The 21,705-nt window shown below is 38.2% G+C and overlaps 1 protein-coding gene across 3 annotated transcripts in view; it reads right to left on the reverse strand.

Moving 5' to 3' along the window:
• Nucleotides 1-1,637: 1,637 nt before the first annotated feature.
• LOC107219230 (protein PALS1) overlaps nt 1,638-21,705 on the reverse strand; it is a 70,058-nt gene continuing 49,990 nt past the window's right edge. Inside the window, exons 8-17 of one of the 3 annotated variants that reach the window (XM_046743938.1) lie at nt 14,168-14,369; nt 10,064-10,216; nt 7,997-8,225; nt 7,553-7,797; nt 6,931-7,261; nt 5,748-5,965; nt 5,474-5,676; nt 5,205-5,377; nt 4,639-4,803; nt 1,638-4,399 (exon numbers count right to left, since the gene is read on the reverse strand). In XM_046743938.1, the coding sequence (XP_046599894.1) occupies nt 3,909-4,399; nt 4,639-4,803; nt 5,205-5,377; nt 5,474-5,676; nt 5,748-5,965; nt 6,931-7,261; nt 7,553-7,797; nt 7,997-8,225; nt 10,064-10,216; nt 14,168-14,369 (2,410 nt within the window). In that variant the 3' untranslated portion in view covers nt 1,638-3,908. The other 2 variants (XM_015657388.2, XM_046743939.1) reach the window with 2 other exon arrangements.

Consider the following 21,705-nt stretch of genomic DNA (forward strand, 5'->3'; position numbering starts at 1 on the left):
TCAACTCGATAAGTACACACAGGCTAAATACTGGCTTGGGCTTACTATTGCGAAGACTGTGTTACTCGGAAGGCGAATGCAGCCAGCATCATGGCGAAATCGCTAACTCTGTGATGTTCTGCAATAAGTTCTCAACTCTACCGATGGAACATCTCAGGGGGCGCAAGCGCACCACGAATTTCGGTTGTCACACCAAAGCCCATTAGGGCAACTGTCTTTATATTCTTCAGTCAACGCCTGCGCATAGGACTGCTGCACACTCGAGCGCGATATTCAATTGTCACGCGTGTGTTTACAACCTCAGTCGACTACTTTTTCTTAAGGAGTATACTTCGGTCCGTCTTCATTATTCATTACGATTCCCGACATGATATGTGAGTTCCGTACTGCCGGATAATATTTTTCAAGTATATTCATTCAAGGTAAGAATTCATCAATGTGTTGCGCATCGTACTGCCGATTGTATAACTCACCATTCATACCGCCACAGTATAGTACGTGTGGAGGAGAAATTTCACAGTTCCATGTAAACTATTACTTGTAACTTTGAACTAGTTTTCCGCCAACTACGCAACTTCTAGGCAATTTTGGTATTGAACAAGACATACTAGGTAAAAATTTCAACTAATTCGATTAGGGCGCTACTTTGTTACACAAGATTTTCGAAGATTTTTCATCAAAACTGTATTGTAAGGAGGCACGAGAAATCGTACAAAATTGTTTTAGAAATTTCATACAATGATGCTAAACTTTTGTATAGGAACTTTTTCCACATGTCATCTGAATTTTAAGCTATGTTAACTTGAAAAAATGAGAAATCTTCATGAGCTGATGTTTCAACTAGCTGTGGTAATAAAATGCTTGGTCAGAAAAATCTGAAAAAATTCAGATTTGATGCTCTCAATACCAACTTCAAGTGAGTGAAAGGGCGAAAATATCAAAAGTAGTAAGGCAAAAAATCAAATTTTTCCATCCGATGTGATGTGGAATCCCCCGTATACAAACTTTCAGTGAATGGGTGGTTAGCTACACTTTCATTAATAATACCTATGGCTGGTTATCTTTAGCAGTCTTCAGTCAACATTTGGTAATCAATAATAATCATGGGCTACGAACGGATACCATTATCCATTTAAGGAGGTGTCCTAGTCGATCTTAATATTGACGTATATAACTCCAAATATCGAAATCCACGTATCTCAAACACACAAAAAAAATTAGCAGCCTCATTGTAGATGCAATTCTGAACAAAAATCCTCCAATACTTTTTCCTTGGACACAGAAGTAAAGAAACTGCACGATTCTGCGAAATCGCAATAGCAAATTCGTAAAATACATGTCAGTGTTCTATTTCCACCTCAAATGAAAATGCGTTGCAGTTTCGTTGTTCAAGATTGTGTATCGAATGTTAAGCCCTTTGTTGCGTTTCAGATACATGGACTTCGATACTTGGATATATATATAAGTGTATGTCGAAATCGAACACATACACTCTTAAAGAAATGAAGAAAAACGTTCGGTAACATCTCTGACCATCATTCCTGACTGACTATAATGTGTTACAATTTTTTGACCAGATACTTCCAAAGTCGGTCAAGTTTTTGATTCTTCACTCGATTGAGAAAAAATGAACAATATTTTGACTTTTGAAATGTTATAATAACCTTTATTCAACAGAACATGTAACAGAATCACTCGTGACGTCGCATGGATGATGAGCGTAATAACTCTTTATGGCGATTTTTTTCCATTATCCGTTTCCTCTATACATAATATACTTTAAAATGTTACAATTTATACAAGATTCTTTGCAACTTAATGCACTGTACTTGAAGTAGATTTAGTTACGGTCAGTAATTATGAAAATTAAGTTTCAAAAAATGCTCTTCAATATTCTCCATCGATACAGAGCTTCTGTAGTAGCTGCCATTGGGCAAATTTGGTTTTTCCAATGATTGAATGAAATATCATATTTCTAGCGCAGTCTGTGAATCTAAACATATACGTCTGTATATGTAAATCCTTAAACCTACTCTTGATTTATGATATTTCAATTGGAAGACTCATTGGAATTATTATATTTTATGTTAATATAATTTAAAGTAATATATTAATAATATATAGTTAACGTTCGGAAGAGTTTCTTTTTAGAATGTTCGCACGCATCTCGAATGCTTGAATTCATTTTATACTTATCAACATTATTGCTAATTATATTATTTATTTTCTTATTTATATCTTTACGCTGGAACGCTTATACGTTTATTTTACATTTGAAACCAATATCAATATACACACTTTAATAGTATTGATAATAATCCAACCAGTAATTACGAAGTTTCTGTCAGTAATCAAGATGTCACTCCATTTCTATCACAATCACGAAAGTATTGAAATAATAAAATACAAATTGTATAAAATATAAAACAATGAAAATTAATCACTAAACTATCATCGCTTTATTATATCTTGCAATAAATTCACCAAGACCACATCATTGTGTCGAGGTGTGGGTTCATTGTTACATTCTTTGATCTCCTAGTGAACAAATCTATCTCTTGACTCCTGATAGAATCTTAATAATCTTGTAATACAACCCTGCCAATGAAGAAGACTTTGACTCTCAATACCTTGCATTTATAAACAAGTCTGTCATGAAATAACACATCAAATTTCAAGTCGCTCATAGGATTGATAATGAAGAAAAGTACATTATGAATGATAGTAAAGTGATTTAATTTATATGACAAAATCATGTTAATGCTTTAACTGTTGGAAAAAAATAAGACGATGTGCAACTGTACAGCAAAGATTGTGTTGATCAGCAGGGTTGCATGCAATAGTATATCTTCTCTATACAATTGTCAATTGCACAAGTATTTACATAATTATAAGTAACGACGAATCCTACTGTGCCTTTGAGCGCATATTTTTCAAAAACGCCGTGAATTATCCAATTCAGTTTGGCACATTTGTGTTTCCGACTGGCTTCACTGCATATTCAACCGTTGGCACAATTTTGGAACTTGACACAAGCTTGGAATTTTTTATCCATCATCTATGTCTATTACGTAACAAGTCTACATGTTTTTGAATAAACTCTCTATACAGATACAAGACAGTCTAATAAACGATGAAATATCAATAACTGTGTCGTTTTTATTTTTTTCGCATAATGTTTTAAAAATATTTTTCTATCAATTTTTTTTCAATTGCAATTTACTAGATGTGATAGATTTATTTAGTTGTGATATTTTTTGTCTCGAGATTCTAAAGGTTTTTCCTACATGCAGCTTCTGATCAGAATATTATCAATTACAATTGTTGTAATTTTTGCCTATTTCAATAACGTTTTTTACTTCAAATAATCCACCTAAATCATTTCTTCTGCCAATTGCCACTTTATTGCTCCACAATTCGGTGCACTCACATTTCACCATTCATCATCAAATTCAAGAGCATTTCAAATTACTCAAAACTGCATAACAACGTAGGCAAAGGTGTTGTATTTTACTTGTGTTGCTTATTACATCCAGTATTGTGGTGTGCGGCCTTGAATTGAATGAAATTTCAGATACTTCTGATAATTGTATATTTTCCGTTACGAGATTAAAAAATCTTTGCCTGTATAAAAATTGAAGATTATAAATAATTCTCTTTAAAAAATATCTCATAAATGAGTCTACTTATAAAAATAGCGAAAAATGTGTAAGTCATTGACCACATTGAGCCTGTTCCAATCAAGCCCAGGTAAATTTGATTTCAAAATTTGATGACGAATTATCGAATTCTTGGAATGGATACTTTTTTGTTTCAGTAAATATTCGTTTCAGAAGCTACGAAAGGGAAGCTATCGTGTACCACAATTCATTCGTTCATTTTTTTTGTTTTTGCTCTATACCTTGTTCTTATTGAAGCCAAGATGCGGGAACCCACTGTGGTTCTCTTTCCAAAGAATTGATTTCAGTAAGCAACTGATTATATGCCCGATCAGTATCATTATTAATAATAATCATGTCAAATAAATGGCCATACTTGTCTTCCATGTCTCTAGCCTTTTCAATTATATCTTTTAATTCATCTTCCTTGAAGTTTTCATTATTCTTGATCCGTTTTTGCCTCAATTTCTCAAGGCTTGGTGGCGCAACGAAAACTACATATGGCTTCAGATCTGAACTGCGTAGAATTTTTAAACTCTGCGGATGCAGATTCAATACACAAATTTTACCAGAGTTCACAACAGAGCGTATAGCCTCCACCGAAGTTCCATAATAAGCTTTTTCATATTCTCCGTGCTCCACAAACTTTCTGCACAATATATCTGACTCAAATTGTGATCTTGATATGAAATGATAATCCTGTCCGTCTACTTCGGAGTCTTTCCTTGGGCGGCTTGTATCTGTGAGAAAGTTAAAATACAGTTTAACATCTGGCAAAGTTTCCTTTTTACATATATTGAAATTGTTTACAAAAGTTTTAGGTAACGTACTGAAAGAAAGATCACTGATTTTAATCATTTCTTTTTGGACCTGTGTCCTATATTTGATAATTGTTTCCTGTGCATTAGGTCAATGTTCGACCCTTAAATATGTTTTAAATCAATTTCTTAGAATGTTAATCATCTTTGCAACAACTCACGTGGGATTGCTGCAGCAAAGCGCTCGCTATCTTGCATTAATCGTTGGCGAAGTTCGTGTCTTCCAATATTAGGTGGACCGATTAATACTATTGGCCTTTTATGATTTGCTCGGGGATAATAAAGGGCTACTTCTTCATACGTAAGAACTTCCTCGCTGTCATAATCTAAAAATATGATTTACACTTATATTAAACCATGGATTCCCTGGTAGTCTATGCAGTGTAAGTTGATTGATTACAATATCTTATCGACTTTATATTTCCATATCTTTGATTTATCAAACTGGATTGAATAATGCTTATTGTTAGTATTTTCTTCTACTGTGAAACCTTCTTGAAACGAGCCCTTTCGTGTCATACGTTATCGTCTGTGCTAATGTATCCACAAATTTGATCTGAGCCAAGCGTAGCGGACAAATGCTCTCAGGTAAAAATTGTACACGTGTTGGTGCAGGCGGTGACCGTGTGCCTTTGGAAGCCTCGTTTCAAGAAAGATTCACGTCGATTGAGATGCTAAATAAATTCAATCTTATATCAAAATTTTAGTTTGAACAAAGTTAACCAACCGTCGATAGCTGTTGTAGCATAGAGAGGGTACCCGTCGTCATTGAAATTTGAGCCAGACTTGCTTCTCTTCTTTTTTTTCGGATTCTTTCTTGCGCAAAGTAACGTACTTGATTTTTTCGAACCACGTCCCGTTGATTTTTCTCCAGCTATCGTTTGTTTCATGGATTCACGTCTGTGAAACAGATAGAAACGGCAATAACATTTTGAATTCTCCAAACAAGCTAGTGTATGTAACAAAAACTAAATGACACTTGGCTATCATGCTTACTGGTGTTGGAAGCTCTTGCTAGGGACAAGACCGGCCAACGTCTGATCTTCTTCCCCTTCGCGGTAAGCTTGCCACCAGCTTGGATCTTCTTGAGAAATTACATGCAGTACATCCCCTTTCTGAAAGCTTACGCCTAGTTCTCGACAAGGAATGTAAGGGTCTTCTTCCGGATCATAATCAAAGTGTGCTCGCACATGTTGTATCTGTAATATCAAGAGGATTGCATTTAGTTGCCTTTCTTTACAAGCATTTATTTAGTTCGTGAAATACATACCAGGGTCGTGTCCTCGCGGATGTTGGTATTACCGTTATTCCTGTGGTCAACTGGTGCTGGTAGAACGAGGAACGTTAAGCTACCCTGCATTCCAGCAAGAATATCGCAGACTTCATTCACGCTCTTGCCTCGCATTTCGACTCCATTTACTTCCAACACTTCATCACCTTCGTGCAACAAGCCCGATTTGTCGGCTGCTCCTCCACGTACAACTCGACCTAATAGAGAACATGTTGCTTTAAGATAGGCTGTTAAAAATAATGACGAAGACATTCGTAAAAATCTTCAGTGTAAATAGCTAAACTCTATTACTACTAAGAAATTTACAAATAATAATCTCTAATTCTTGATTTGATTTTAGCATGGAAGGCCAGATATAATCACCGCTATTTTCACATTTTCATTCTTTGCTATTACTTGATAAAATTTTCGACCAAGTGGAAATATAAATTGCATGTAGGCATGGTGAATTTAATCATGGAATATTAGTGATGCTATGTTTTAAAATCACGAGATTATCTTGTTTTCTTATCTTTCAAAATCGTCTTTGATGTCCTTTATAAATTGAATTATTATTTTTTTAGCAACAATATATTCCGTATCAATAGTAGTAATGTGCAAGTGACGGGCAGCATGACACAAATGCCTGAGCCCGATTTTTATATAAAATCGTTTTCTTGTGGATAAAAGTTCTGTGAAATAACGAGTCACATAACTTTCTCACCATAAGCTTAAAATAGTTGTGAAAAACTTTTAAAAATTGGAAGAAATTCTATTTGAAATAAATATGTATTTTCCACAACTTCGATTAAATTACACTTGTTCCAACTAAAATTGAAACCACCATTCATTATTGACTTTTTTCACCAATCTTATCGCTTTTTAACATTCAGTCTAAAACATTAGCCGGAAGCTGTGAATGATTTTCTGACCACTTAGACTGTTTTGACAGAGATTAATTTCTAAGAATTTTTTTTCGGGGTTGAGTAGACTTATATTCAATTTTTCTTTCCTTGGTTTGATCGGGTTCATCAAATACAATGAACCTAATTTTTTTTCAATATATTCGGTATGCATTGGCGAAAATGCGAATCTTTTTCACTCGTCAAGAAATTTTAGTTTGCTTTTTTGCCATGCGGCCTATCAAGTGTATATAAACAATAATATGGCTATAATATAATACCTATAATTACGGCATCTCCTTCGTTTCTAACAGTAGCACCCAAAGGCTCGTTAGTCTTTTCGATTCTAATGATTTTGATATTTTCAGCTACTCTAGATCCATGTGTGCTAGAAGTGGGGCTGGGCGGTCCGCTTGGCGAGGATGAGGACGGACTCTGTCGACGCTGAAGACCGTCAACGTAGGAACTAATGGAATCATGGGCAAGAAGGAGGCCCTCGATTTCATAACTTGTTAGTAAACTTGTCAGCTCTTCTACAATGGGTCCTATAGAGTCTCCGCTATTTCCGCCACCCTTCGATGAGGTTTGCCATTGTTCCAGCACCTCGACGCACTAATAAAATGCAAAAATGAAACGCATAGAAATTTAGTTCAGATTTCAGTAGTCAGGTAAAGGAATACGGGTTTGTGAGTGATAACGCGAGACAACTGACATTTAAAACTTTTAGTATTCATATACCATTTTCTACGGCTTACATAAAAAAATGAGTTGTTTACCGTTTGCAGCAACCTTGAAACTTGCCTGTATGAATACCTATCCGCAATTACGGGGAACTTATAACTAGTAAATGTTGCATAAAGTCTCAATGTATAAGTGTAGGATAGTTATCTTAAACTAACTTACGTCTCGAGCCAGATTGGCGGCATCTTCGGTATGGTGCAAGGGTTTCACAGTTTTACCATTCTCCCTCAAACAATTTCGCAGCGCATGGTGTGTCGCTAGGGCAGTTGCGAAACGCCTTTGAATCAAAAGTGTCCTAACTGCTTCTAGTTTTGCTTCTACACCAGGCGACGGTACTCCTAAAGTTCCAGCTACATTTCTGAGCTGCAATTGTAGCCTTTCCAATGTTGCCACGACCTCTCCATAAGCTGCACAATAAAAAACAGTAAACATAATTCAATTATGTTCTTCTTTATCCAGTTGAAGATTTTTGAAAAACTTGTCCAACATATAATATGATAACCAGTTCCGATTTAATACGAGTTCTTATCGGTATTTGCCATTCAGTTAATTTGTGTCCAGAATGCTTTAAAATAAATGATAATCAAAGATAGTAAAAATACTTACTAAGCGGCTTCGGAGACTCTTTAATTTCCGACGAAGTTATAGAGTTGATCGGTTTACTGGGAATCGAATTCGACCTACTGACAAATTCGTCTTGAGCATAGGCTTGATTTTCTTGTCCAGAAAGACTTGTCGAATGACTTTCTAGGGCGTGGAGTTTCCGAGATCCACGTAGAGACCGATTCAAGTATTCCTGTTTTTCTTCTTCGTCTTTCCGTTTGCGGAGTTGTTCCTGGGTAACAATTAATGATGATATTGAATTCATCGCGCTAATAAATTATGCCCAAAATGATTCAATGGATGTTCAATTATACATATCCCTGCGTTTTTTACAAACAAAGAAATTGGTGAAATTTCCGTAATCTATTCGAAAATAATTCTACACACTGTTATATTGCAATGTACGCGTGTCAGTGTCACGTTCCTCGCTTCAAATAAAAATGAAAACAAACAAGAAACAATAAACCGAAACACATCTGCTCTACAACTGTAACGAAGTTGAAAAGACATTATAAAACAACATTGCGTCATTGATTGTGCCAATAATACGTAATACGATATGAACATAGTCGTTGTCTCTGTATTTTATAAAGATTAAAAAATTTGCGGTCTTCGATTTATTGTTTAAAACATCGGCAAAAATAATTGTACGCTATTGTACCCCATCTTCGTGGCTAAAAAATTGCCAGCAACACAATTTTATGCCGCAATGAAACTGAGAAGATGAAAATAAGAAAAGAAGCATAGTGTACACGTTGGTCGTTGGCAGTGGAATCGAAAGTTAATCGTCCAAGGACCGGTGATTGGGATGATTACTGATATTACTATTGAAATTTTCTTCAACGATACGCGACAATTTCATCCCTCGGCTTGTTAGATAATAGATCGCGCATTATGCATATATATAGGTATGTATAATAAACGATATAATGAAGAAGCGGTCTGCCTGGCCGTCATTATATCACACTTAAATCTCACAATCGGGGTATCATACCGTAATCGTAGAACCTGTACTACGATTACGTCTTCTCAAGAGGAATCTTACTCTGCTTTCAATAGCAGATACCGAAGGTTTATATACTGCGGACTAGGTGCTCAGAGCCTTACGCTGGATATGAACTCCTTTGAACAGTTTCCCGCGGTTCCTGTACCACTCTTATGACGGCACCATGCCTAATCTTGGCCCCCGCTTTGGGTCCTTTAAATTCCGTAGAGAAAAAAACACTCCACAAACACAACCCCGAGTACCCCATATATACCTAGTGGAAAAATACGGCCCCTTTAGGTAGTACCTTTAGATAAAAGACGTACTAGCTCTATCCGGGCATTAAGTTCTGGCAGAGAATTTGTGCCCCGCTCCCATCGAGACCACAGGGGTTCTGGTTCTGGCATTCCTCATGATGCCTGCGTTATACTCCCCACAGAATTGTATCTTACAAACGTACAAGTGCCAGACGCAATCTCCTCCCTCACCTCTAACTTCCCCCCCCCCCCCCCCACTCTCGCCCCCGTACCTCTTTTTCCATTTTCTTCGTTTCTGTTGTACCCACGTTTTTTTCTCTGTTGGTGTCAGAATCAAGGTGAATATTAAAGAATTACCAACGTCCAGATTCATAGTCTGCAAGCACGTAGCTGCTGCTACAGTGTAAAAGCGTAAAGAAGTAATCTCCGCGAGTATAACGAAGGAAAATTTATTTACACATATCCTGAAAGCTAGTCCTAATATGTGTACCCTGTGCAATTAAATTAGCCATCGCAAAGGCGTATTGTGAGATCGCTGAGGAGCTGAGGTACAGTGGCGACTAATCCAACACATACACAGAGGTGCGATGGCGTTGCGAAGTTGGAAGCAGAAAAATGTTTTTCACCAATAATTTAAGCTTGTATAATCGTATGGGAGAATGAAGGTTTAGCGGAGTTTCAATACGTAACACGCAGAAAATCATTTACAGGTTGAACACGGTCACAATGTACGTGAATTGAAAAAAGCGAAGTTGAAGAAGAAGTTCTATCGCTTAATTTAAGTCATGAACTGGGGAACACTGATTTTGTTCATTTTTTGACTCTCACCTTGTATTTCTGTATGGAGTGAAGCTGCTGTTGGGTTGGTTCCGTTTGTTCGACGTTATTGTTCTGCGACAGTCTGTTGTCCTTCGGAGGTCTTGCCGGGGCTCTCTTCTGATCTCTTGGTGGTATCGCAGGTTTTACCCCGTTCAGACCGGTCTAAAAATCCATTTGAAAAACAAAATCGTCCAATTAATCGCCACCCTACGTTCCTCTTACGTATCCCGATCCTTGCACTGCATCTTGCATCAATTGCCACGGCAAGAAATTGCAACCAAGATGGGCTGCAGAGAAAACGGACAAAGTTTTCGGGGCGTGGATATATCAACCGTCAACAGTAATAAATTGAGGCTTGAACTGTTAGACATGCCATCGCTTTCTTGGGTTTTATACATCATATGTTCTCCTCTACCAGTAATACCACGCACTTCTATACACTTACTCGAAATGACAGATGCGAAATGCTGTGAGAAAAATGCCTTCGGTTTTTCGTTATTTATTTTTCATACTCAATACAGATAGATTTCTTACGTTTTTTTTTTAGCAATATCTTTCGAAGGCTAGTTTTCTCTTTCCGATTACTCGAACGACATTTTTACACAGCGAATCGCCGGTTGCACAAAGTAAATAGTTTTATATAACGCGAGCATGTTTTACGCGTTTTTTCATTCGCATTTTCCGTACGCCAAGTACCAGTTACCATGACGGTAAAGTGAGTCTGTGAATGCGCATGCGCGCAGTACAAAAAATACCACTTTGAACTTCTAGGTTAAAAGCAAATCTGACCCTAAACTCAATTTGGTGCTTCGCGAAAAAACGCGTAATGTTCTCTTGTTATATAAACAATGGTGAGCAACAAGGAGGCAACGGTCTTTTCGCCTCGCGTATTCGCAATATTCGTCTTCGGCTGACCTATGTCTCATATCGCAAACTTACACTCGGTCCAAAAAGACCGAGTTTGCCTCCTTGTTACACAATATACTATTATCATATTATACATAGACGCTACTACAATATTACTTCTACGAAAAAATGTTCACTCTGATCGGGAAGGATACCTAACATACCGTATGTTTCACCACAAACCCATTATAGAAATCCATCGACATGCTGAGGCATCCATAACTTTTATGAACCTTGCAGAATCGCATGAAAATATTGCACCAACACGCATTTTTTCCATTATAATTATAGTTTTTGTATTATAATTACCACATTATTATTATTAATATTTTAAATTGAAATTAAAGAAATCGTCCAAAATCATCATATTAATTTGCTGTTGTACGATTATGTTTCAGATTCCCTTTGGAATAAGGAAAGACGGCTGATTCGTAGATAGGACAGATGAATGATGATGATGGTCCATGAGTGATCGGTGTAATGTTCTGATATAATAATAATCATAATAATAATAACAATAATGATAATAATAACAACAAAAAATAACAATAATAACGAGAACTAAAATAGCGTTGAAGTATTTTTGTCGATGAAAGCAAGTCTACTTATCTCATGTCTTGCGTTGTTAAAATTTTAGACATAATAATTATTGTTCCAAGTCACCGAGAGTGAGAAATTGTTGAAAGGAAAAAAAAAGTTTGTAAACATGAGCGAGTTGGTGAGAGTGAATGTTTTGTTCATTTTTACCTGAGAGCAAACATCGTCCAGGTCCTCGTAAGGGTGTACGGAGTCGTATAACGAGTTCCTCGACGTGTCTGGTGATATTTTTGTCGGAGTATTTTCATGGGTAATTACTGATGAAAATGATTTACGCGAGTCAGTCGGAGTTTCTTTGTCATCCCGCATACCGCATGCTTTATTCAAATTCGAGTCCGAGAGCGAAGTGTGGACCTTAGAAATTGATTTATCGAGGAGACAGGAAAGGTTCAAGTCACTTTTCGATAAAGATTCATTTATCTGAAGATTATCTCTCGGAGAGGCCGAGAAGACCTCAAGGTGTTTTTGGTAGTTTTTGTACTCCAAAGATAGCCGGGAATTTTTCAAATTCTGGGTATTCGGTGACTCGTCTAAGGGCTGTTCGACCTTTTCAACAGTATCCAACGTTTCATCACCCGAGATCGCGATACGTGCTCTCTCGTACTTCGGTGAGTAATAAACTATCGGTGGGGTGTCTTTTTTCCATGTCATTTCCCGAATGGAATTACGAGAGTTTTGATTTTTCTCGTGAGTAAAAGATTCGTCGAAGTCAGGCTCCGACGAGAACAGATGTTCTTTTACCGTTCTGCGAGCCCCGCCGCCGCCCTCACCGCGGAACGTTGAGAATGTAATTTTTGGCAAACTGTCAGCCGGGTTGATAGCGTCAAGATTATCATGAGACATGGCTAGACATGGATTATCGTAAAAGAAGTTTGTGGAGTTTTCTGTTAATGGGAAATGAGAATTGGCCAACAAATTATCGCTCGAGCCGTAAATCGTCTGTGATGGATATCTCGAGGATTCATTATCCCCGAAGTTTGTTAGTGTCGTAGAATGTGTGTTTGAAGATTGCACGTAAGATGCAGCAGCGTTCATAGGTTTTGAAAGGATGAAGCCGTTTGCAGCAGGACTAGGTACAAAGCAGTTTGGAGAATTGTTATAAGCGGTGCTGAATAAGTTACAATGTGTTTTATTACGGTGCTTTAGTGAGAAGCTATCCAAAAGCATCTTGACACGTGACCTTACCTTCGAGTCTTTTTGATCAACAATGTCTACGATTACGCTCTCGGTAGTGTGATTATGGCTCGAGTCTAGCGTGGTTCGATTGTTGTTTACCGATTCAACATTTTTAACATCATCGTTTAGGTTCGATTTCGATTGGACACTGTTTGCCTCCGCGTCCGCGTTTCCATTAAGCTCATTCGTTTTACTACAGTCCGTGATGTTGGATTTAGCGACAGCAGATTGAAGCTTCTCGTTCCTCGCTCGATGCTGCTCCTCGATAACAGCGCCTCCCTTCAGAGTACCCGAAGTCTTTCCAGGGGGTGGATAAACCGGATGAGACTTGGCCATCGGCACGAAATCCTTCGGGCAATCGACCGCCATTTCTCTGTACATTTTATTGTCGTTCTCGACGACAAACGAGGACGGCCCAAAGTTCGTGGAAGCATCGCTCTTCAGAGTCGAGTAGCCGCTCGACGAGTGTTTCTTATTCTTGTTCCTCGGCCTCGAGGTCATGTTGACAGTCGGTTCGCCCTCGATGAGTTCATCCGTGGACCCGGCGCGACTGAGCCCTTCCGTTTCCACCACGACCCTGGATCCGACAGTCGGAAGGGAATTTTTCGCCGCGTTTTTCCCACTCTTCCTGAGCTTCCCGGCGTTGACAGTCGGCTGCTCTATGCACTTCCCCGTGATCAGGGCGTCGTCGATAAGCCTCGTGAGGTCCGAGACCTCGTCGGACCTGATCAAGAGCCCCTGAATGTCCTGCAGGCCGACCAAACCGTAGGCTGGATTATCGAACGAGGTCGACACCCTGCCGCGATTGAAAAGTGGTGCAACTTTTATCTCTGGCATGATCGTCCTGCAGGGGGATCCCAGGTCTATGCGACGTGCGTCGTAAATCGAGGTAGAGTCCTTTTCCGCCCCGTGCAACCGGTGACCGATAACCAGGTTCGCCTCCAGGTTGACGCCATCCAGGCTTCCGTCGAGGGGCGCGGTGCTGTCCGACCTTCCCGAAGAGCTTCGAGGGCTCGCCGAGTCGTCGCTACAAGTTTTGAGCATGGTCGGGTAGTCCTCCTTGGCAAAGGGATAGTCCTCCTCGGCGTCGACGCTCGGCTTTTTGTGCCGCGGCAGGATATCGACGTTTTCCGGTACCAGGAATCCCGGAATTACGGGACCGCCGTCGGTCTGATCGATGATTATATCCGGTCCCTGGATCCGCTGTTCCTTTTTATCACTTCCGATTACAATCGACATGCAGTCGTTCTCGATTTTATCCGCGTCGTTCGTGTTATTGTTAATGTTTAATGTGGTGGTCAGGTTTTTGTTAAGGGTTAGGACGCTGTTAAGGGGTTCTAAGTCGGTCACGTTCGCCTGCAAATCGCGAAGGTCGCTAGCGCTACGGGAATGTGCGATTTTCCGAGCGCAGGGTGAATCGGTATTTAGTTTTACCTTTGTTGCGTTGGGGTAGGCCTGCTGGAGGAGGGTGTCGGGAACGTCAACGGGGAGTTCCCGGTGGTGCCCGAGCGCACTCGGGGCCCACATTTCATCGGGCCCCTCTACGGGCCCAACCCCCTCCTTCACCTCACGCGAACCGTTGTTATTTTCCTGCAGGTGGATTTCCCCTACGCCACTGCCGCTTCGAATACGAGACCTGCAATACCAAGAATACATCCACATTACACTTTCGTTCCATACGTTTTTCTTTTTTTTCAGCTTATACAACGAGGGAAATTTCTAATTGTGGTTACCATACGGTCTATTTAACTATTTTCATTTTTTTTTACCATAACGGAAAAATATGGTTCTCGGTATAAAATGGAAACGAGTCTTTTATCTGCGACAAGAAAGACTAGTATATGTTACTATTATGAACACTAACCATTAGCAATAGTTTTATGTTTGCGCGACGATAAATTGATGTTAAGGTCGTATTTAACAGAAAAATGCAGTGAACTGAACAAAATGATTCAACGTTGAGATAAGTAAAAAATGTAATACTGACAGCTATAATCATACTGAATAGTTGCTTATGCCAAATTTTCTTGTAATTCTAACAATATTTAAACCGTTATTGTAACGATACGCAAATTAAATTTTTCGGCTGTGTACCAGGAGGGGATATCTCAAAAATATACGTTATAGCATTCTACATACCGTCAATAAACTTAATAAAACTACATTGGGTTCAAAATTTCAATACGTATAGAAATAAAGGATTTTCCTTCAAGATATCACTATTATTTGAAAGCTTCAAATTCTTAAAAAAAACTTCTTGCTCGTCAAATACCATTAACTAGCATCATCAAATATATTTTGAGAGATCAGATCCTACCCTCCTTATGTACAATAGGTAGATGTAAGATATTATATATTGCAAACTATAATGTGCAACAATAGACGAACATAATAGATTACAGATATGTATGAAAACTACTACGAAATTATATACTCGCATAGTACAATCAGTGAAATGATATCAACACGTCTAAATAACGCGATATTATTAATTATAAATTTCTTGCATCCACGATATATATCCATCTTCTTTTTGGTATTGTTATTCAGTTTACCGATCTACAGGGATCATCCAATATATTAGATCATTTATTTTTTGTATCTATTAATCGCTGACGGTGAATAAATTAACAAGAAGAATAAATATCTGAGAAAATCTTATGAGCCTTTATTCATTTCATCGGTTTTCTATCGGTGATTGCGAAAGTTGCGTTTCTCCGAAAATATAATAATAGCAAGACTACATTTTCATCCTCCTAATTTTCAAAGCTAACGTGTACGGCTTCCTATAAATATTTACGGTACATATAAGTAAGTGAATCAATGAAATCCATAGAATTTCAACAACTTTACAGGTGGATGCAAGTATATCCAGGTAGAATAGCACTTTCGCTGCCCAGAGTATTTATGGTTGCATACGTAGAGAATACATTAAACAATTAAGGAATTACAACGAAATCAGCCAGAGTTTCAATGTTCCAGGAATATAATACGGCGAAGATTGAACTTTCATGGACATTGAACTGCCGTAAGAAATTAATTCTTGTATTTCAAAAATTTTTCCACCTTCCCCCCCTTGAAGAATATTTATATATCCAACTCGAAGTAACGTTGTGATAAATACTGACCATCGACGGAGCAGAAACTTCGCAAATCACCGGAGACCCGGTGTATAACTTATTCGACGCGCAACACCGCCTGCGAAGTATGATTAAGAAAAATATACAAGTGAATATTTCGAAATACCCGCGTGAATCTTCCCTATTAGCGACGAAGTTGAAGATCGTAACGTATTAATCCGAGGTTGTACACTTGATTCAAAAGATTCAAAATCTGACTTGGACTCGACAGGAAGTCGACGAAACGGTAATTAATCGCCTGAAATGTGGCAATGACTGGCAATAAGCCAAGAATCGAAACTATTCCAACCATATGTTGACAAACGTTCTCAAAAATAACGCTAAAATAAAAACAAGCCGTAAAAATAGTATTTTTCACGATACTTTTCACAACTTTACAAACCAATTCATTTACTGAAAGTACTATTAAGTATTCGGGAACATATGCTTGACATCTAGTCAACTATTAGCTTCAAATTCTCTTCATAAGTCTTCAATTAATTGATTTGCCGTTCTGCCGGTAAGAAAATATGAGTCGATCCTGTGTTATTTGAGTTTGTAATTATGAATTCTCAGTAAAATTCGTTACTTCGCAACTTTAGGGTTATCTGAAATTCAGTAAAACCGTTAAAAATGAAAAAATCCTTCTCTTTTTCAAATTCAACTTCATCGAAGTCACTCCGGAGTTGCAAAATAGATTTCTTTTCAACGGTTCGTTACTTTAACGTAACCAACTTCAATTTCATTATTAACGAGTACACGTGATCAAATTTTGACGCGAATTTCTTCATTGCGATCGCAGTTTTCTCTTCGTCGATGAATCGTGCGTCGACGAAGCGGTACGAAGTGATTGTAAGGAAGATTTGGTTTTTTTCCGATCTGGTTTAAACGCGCCGGAATTTAGTATACACCGCGCAGTTTCTCAGGGTCTGCCCATGTCTTACCCTGACCCATTTTGGTTTGCCCATTGGCGTATTAGTGTATTGCGGACGACAGGAAAATACGAAAAGGTTGAATAATGGTTTCGTGGAACAAGGTATTTAATAGAGTGCGAACAAAGAGCCGAGGGAAAGAGAGAGAGAGAGAAAGAGAGACGGAGACAATGGTGGTATGAGTAGGAAATACCGACGTGTCTCAGTCCCCTGACGGGGCCCCATAATAGAATGCAACGGGCCCGTGGGCTGAGCCAGGTATGAATTCAACGGTCTTCTGCAATATTTTTTCGTCTCTTTTTGCATTAAGCAGGAAGCTCGGTGTACGCGTGTGGGTGAGTAAAATTGTATATGTAAGGGACGCAAGTTGACGTTGCTGCAAGGTATGTGATAGGAAATTTTCTGCTTCAATTAGGCGGTGAATAACGGAACGAAAAGTAACGGAATGCAAATTTCGTGGATAATTGCATTCACCTTGAATACGTCCGAAACTATCTTTAATTTTTTCTAATTGTCTTCGGTTTCAATCAATCTCCTCAATTCTTTCTTTCGATCCTTCGCCGATCTTACACTCCAGTAATTACATCACGCATACCTCACGAGATTTGGAAATTTAGCTCCGTGCAATCTGTGACAATGAGTGGTGAATATCGGGTCAAGACTGTGCCTTATGGATAATTAAATCCTTCGATTGTTTGCACCTGATAACCAACCGACCGTTGGCCTGATTTTTCGGAAACTCTCAGTGCGAATCATTCTTGAGCATACAGCCTAATAAAGGCGCTTGGCACACTTGTTCATTAATTTTCTGTGTCGACCGACTTCTGCAGGTATAAGTAGTTTTCAATGTCAGCCTTTGAAATGCTTGAGAAAACACGAAACTTGGTATTTTTTATTTTAATAGGCTATTTTTCGTGTAAGATCGCCATCGAGACCAAACAGAAATTGTGTCCCTGAATGTACGCATTATCAACAAGTACGACCTATATTCGTGCATGCGTTAAACATGGTTAATAAAAATTGAACAAATTATTTATACGTTTTCACTTTTATCGATATAGTTCATTTATTGATAGCTGTTTACTGGATTTCGCGGTTTTGACTTCATCGATCTTAGCCATTGTTATACAGATGACCAAACTTTGTTTGGATTTTAAGAGATCGTTACAGGATGTCGGTAAAATTTCTATTTCAAGATCGATTTCGATCTCTCTCAAGGTCGTAGACTTTCTTCCGTGAAGAATTACGTAGATTGTTTAACAGAGCAATGCGAATAAACTAGAGCTCTGCTAGTAAGTGATCGATTAATTCGTATACTTCAATTGAATAATAGTTCTTTTCAACCGGCCCGTTGAAACAATCATTTTCTCGATGTCTCGATGTTATCGATTAACGAATTCTTGGAATGATCGCTCAATCGAAGTCTACGATCAATCGATTAATCGCACAGCTTTGAGACACACGTACAACGATCGCGCAGCATTTCCGCTTATGCATTTCGAATCAAACCGTGAATACAAACATCCAGAGTGTGTTGAATTTTGCAGTAAAAAAGGAATATCACAGAAACCTACAACTCGCGCACGGCAGCAACTTCTCCGGTTTACAAACAATAATTACTTAAAAACAACACTCGGTTCAGGCATTAAAATATCATATTGTAGGTGTACGATATCGCCCCCTCGACAATTTGAAAATTTACACGTACTCACGAGTGATATGCCGTCGCATAAGGAGCAAAGCTATATAACGCACGCATGCCCATGGTACGTAAGTGCGTACCATAAGTATATAATGCGCGTAATTTGAAGCAAGACGGACGCGGAGGAACGCGGGTTGGAAAATTCTTGTTTACATGCATACACTCTGCATACGTGTATGTGTGGTACACAGGTATACACCGACCAACAACCTGTTGCGTCTACACCGTTGCTCTCGTTGCAGTAGCAACAGCGGCAAAACCACGACTTTTCCATCCATGCAGGACTGTTCCGAGTTCTATAGACGGTATAAGGCGTGACCACTGCACACCGCAGGTTCTTTAACCTTGCCTTGTGTATAAGACAGGGGGTGTTTCGCCCAAGGTATCACGTTGTCAATATAGTTGGAAATGATTTCGTAATATTCGAAATCACACTGTAATCAGTAATACTAAAGTAAAACGCTGCATTGGTAATCGTTGGTAGTGGTGAGAAATCTTTTTGTAATTTTTAGAAATGAAATGGAATCTTCTAGAAGTTATGAGAAATCACCTGATCGAAATAAAATTATTCGTCAAGTAATCTCTCGTAATCACTCTGCAAAATGTATATAATCATGAAATATGCAATCATGGAGTCAATTTTTTCTCTGTGAAACTCCCCTTGGTGTAACATACATATGTATACATATTACATGTATATGTATAATTTAGGTTTGTCCTTATTTGAGGCTCGGTAAAATTTTCATTGGGACGCCCCCCAAATCTGCTACAAATCATCCAAAAAAAATTTGTGCGAAGTTTCAAGCCGCTACGTCAACGTGAACACGTGCCTCAAGGCTTCGAAATTTTCAAATGGAAAATACATGTAGTTGTTATAACCAGTTGCTTCGTTTTTTTTATGACTTTGGTATAGATTAAAGGAACAACTTGAAACCTGGCAAAGTTATAATGATAGGAAAATACCTTGAAAATTAAAAAAATTTGTAACAATTTTATAATAATTATTGTCTGACATGTAAGCTTAACCCTCCGCCGGCTATCCACGACGATATCGTCGTCGGCTATTTTTAACCCATTTAGGAGTATCCGAAGAGTCCCAAAAAATTCAGGGAACCAGTTTTGGGTCTCATCTCAATATTCCAACAGTTTTCATCTCAAAATTTTTGACCAATTAACAAATAGAAATTTATAAACAGCGCAATACGGGTAAATTCGACCATTTCACTAAAAAATCGATATCTTGAACCCAAATTTCTATTAAGAAAAAATATTCTAGGGCTTTATTCTTGATACTATGGTCTTTATTGATCATGTCTGCCCTTTGGACTGATGGTCAAAATCATCCCAAAAACGAAGAAAATCGAAGAGGCAAACATCCAGACCGCTGCATTATCGCGGGATGAGGTCGTAAAAATGTAAAAAAAAAGCTCTACTAAATCATCTGATCATGGTTCTAGTTGTGCCCATTCGATTCATTAGGACTCCCGGAAGGCAAAAAACAAAAGGCAGACATTTTGGTGACTGACTTTGAGGTGTACAATTTTTTGAAGTTCGCGCAGAATCAAGGGAAAGCGGGTATTACGGCTGATTATTGTTATTATTAATAGTTTTATGATTATAAAATTTTTTTTTTTTTTATTCAATAAAGTTCAGCGTTAGTGAATTAAAGTCGTAATAAAAAAAAAACAGTTTATTAGTACAAAGTAGTTTTTTTAGGTGCAGGTCCGAAGCCGCATCCACTTCCCCTTCCCGAGATACCAGGACGTGCCAAAGTCAGATATGACGATATCGTCATGGATAGCCGGCGGAGGGTTAAAAGCATCATTTTTATCAAGCTTGTATAAGGAAACAATAATTATAGAAATTTGAAAATTTCACGGTTTATTCCTATCATTATAAGCAACAACTCAAGCAAAGTTTCAAATCTTTTCTTTAATTTTTACCAAAGTCATAAAAAAAACTAAGTAACTAGTTAGATTTGAAACTTTCGGAGCTATCAGGCATGCGTTCCAGTTGACGTACAGGTTTGAAAATTTACACAGTTATTGTTTGAATGATTTGGAACAGATGTGAGAGGCGTCCCAATGAAAATTTTTCCGACCGCCAAATAAGGTCCACCCTGATATACATATACATACATATGCTCATACCTGCATCTATCTGTGCATACGAGTCATTGTAGATTATAGATAAATGTAGGTACGAGCATGTTTTTGTGTGCGCGTGTGTGTGTAAAAGCGGCGAGCCCGCAAACCGGACAAAGCCAACAGGACGTGAATTTAAACGAGCGGCATAACCGTGTTGGGATGTAAGCTGCAGCAGCGCATGCTTCGTGCAACCGACCTCATGAAGATTTGATGGGAAACGGCTGTATGTGCATACGAAATGTTTATCATTAGTCTTGATGGCGCTCGATGGAAATTGAAACGGTGAATGTCGTACATTGACTTTATTTTTTTCTCCTGCAATTACTTACCTATCTATAGAAATGAGAATTGCGACGTTGGTTACGTTCGAAATATCATTATTCGATCAGATTTGTACGCGATAATACCGATCGATACATAAAATCACCAAGCATCCTCTCTGCGAATAAAATAGAACTGCAATCCGGGGTGACGTGAAATTATTGAAATCATCGTTAATGTGAGCTAAAAAGTTTATTGAAATCAGGTGATATTTTTAAATCTGTAAATCATCGGAAACCATTTGAAATCACGTGAAATATCTTCGGATTTCATGTACTACGGAATTGCTTGGGATCAAAAGTCATCGCAGGCTCGTAATTAATGCGAACGTCACCTGTAATCTTTCTTTCAATCAAAATCGTTTTTTGAAACGGCCTTTTCGAATTGCCTTCATGTTTCATGAATCATCGGTCACTTAAACAATTGCGTATGAACATGAGCTTTGAGCAGGTTTTTAGACTAACGATCGGTTAATTAAATCGGTTAGAATTGTCGTGTTCCACTGGGACTAATCAGTGTCAGTTCGAAAAGTTAGGGAAAAATGGTGAGCTTCGTTAAAGTATAACAATTACAACATGACTGGATAGCACTTTTTTTTCAATCCAAGAAAGTGTTATCAATCAATTCACAAAATAGTTCCGTTAAAAAAATCTAGAACGTTTTGGTCCAATTTTTTGTTCAATCTAAAGTACACCAAAAGATTCCGAAAAAAGAAACGTATGTAATAAAAACACGTACACATCGTGCAACA

This window comes from Neodiprion lecontei, chromosome 6, assembly GCF_021901455.1.
Source record: "Neodiprion lecontei isolate iyNeoLeco1 chromosome 6, iyNeoLeco1.1, whole genome shotgun sequence".
NCBI lineage: Eukaryota > Metazoa > Arthropoda > Insecta > Hymenoptera > Diprionidae > Neodiprion > Neodiprion lecontei.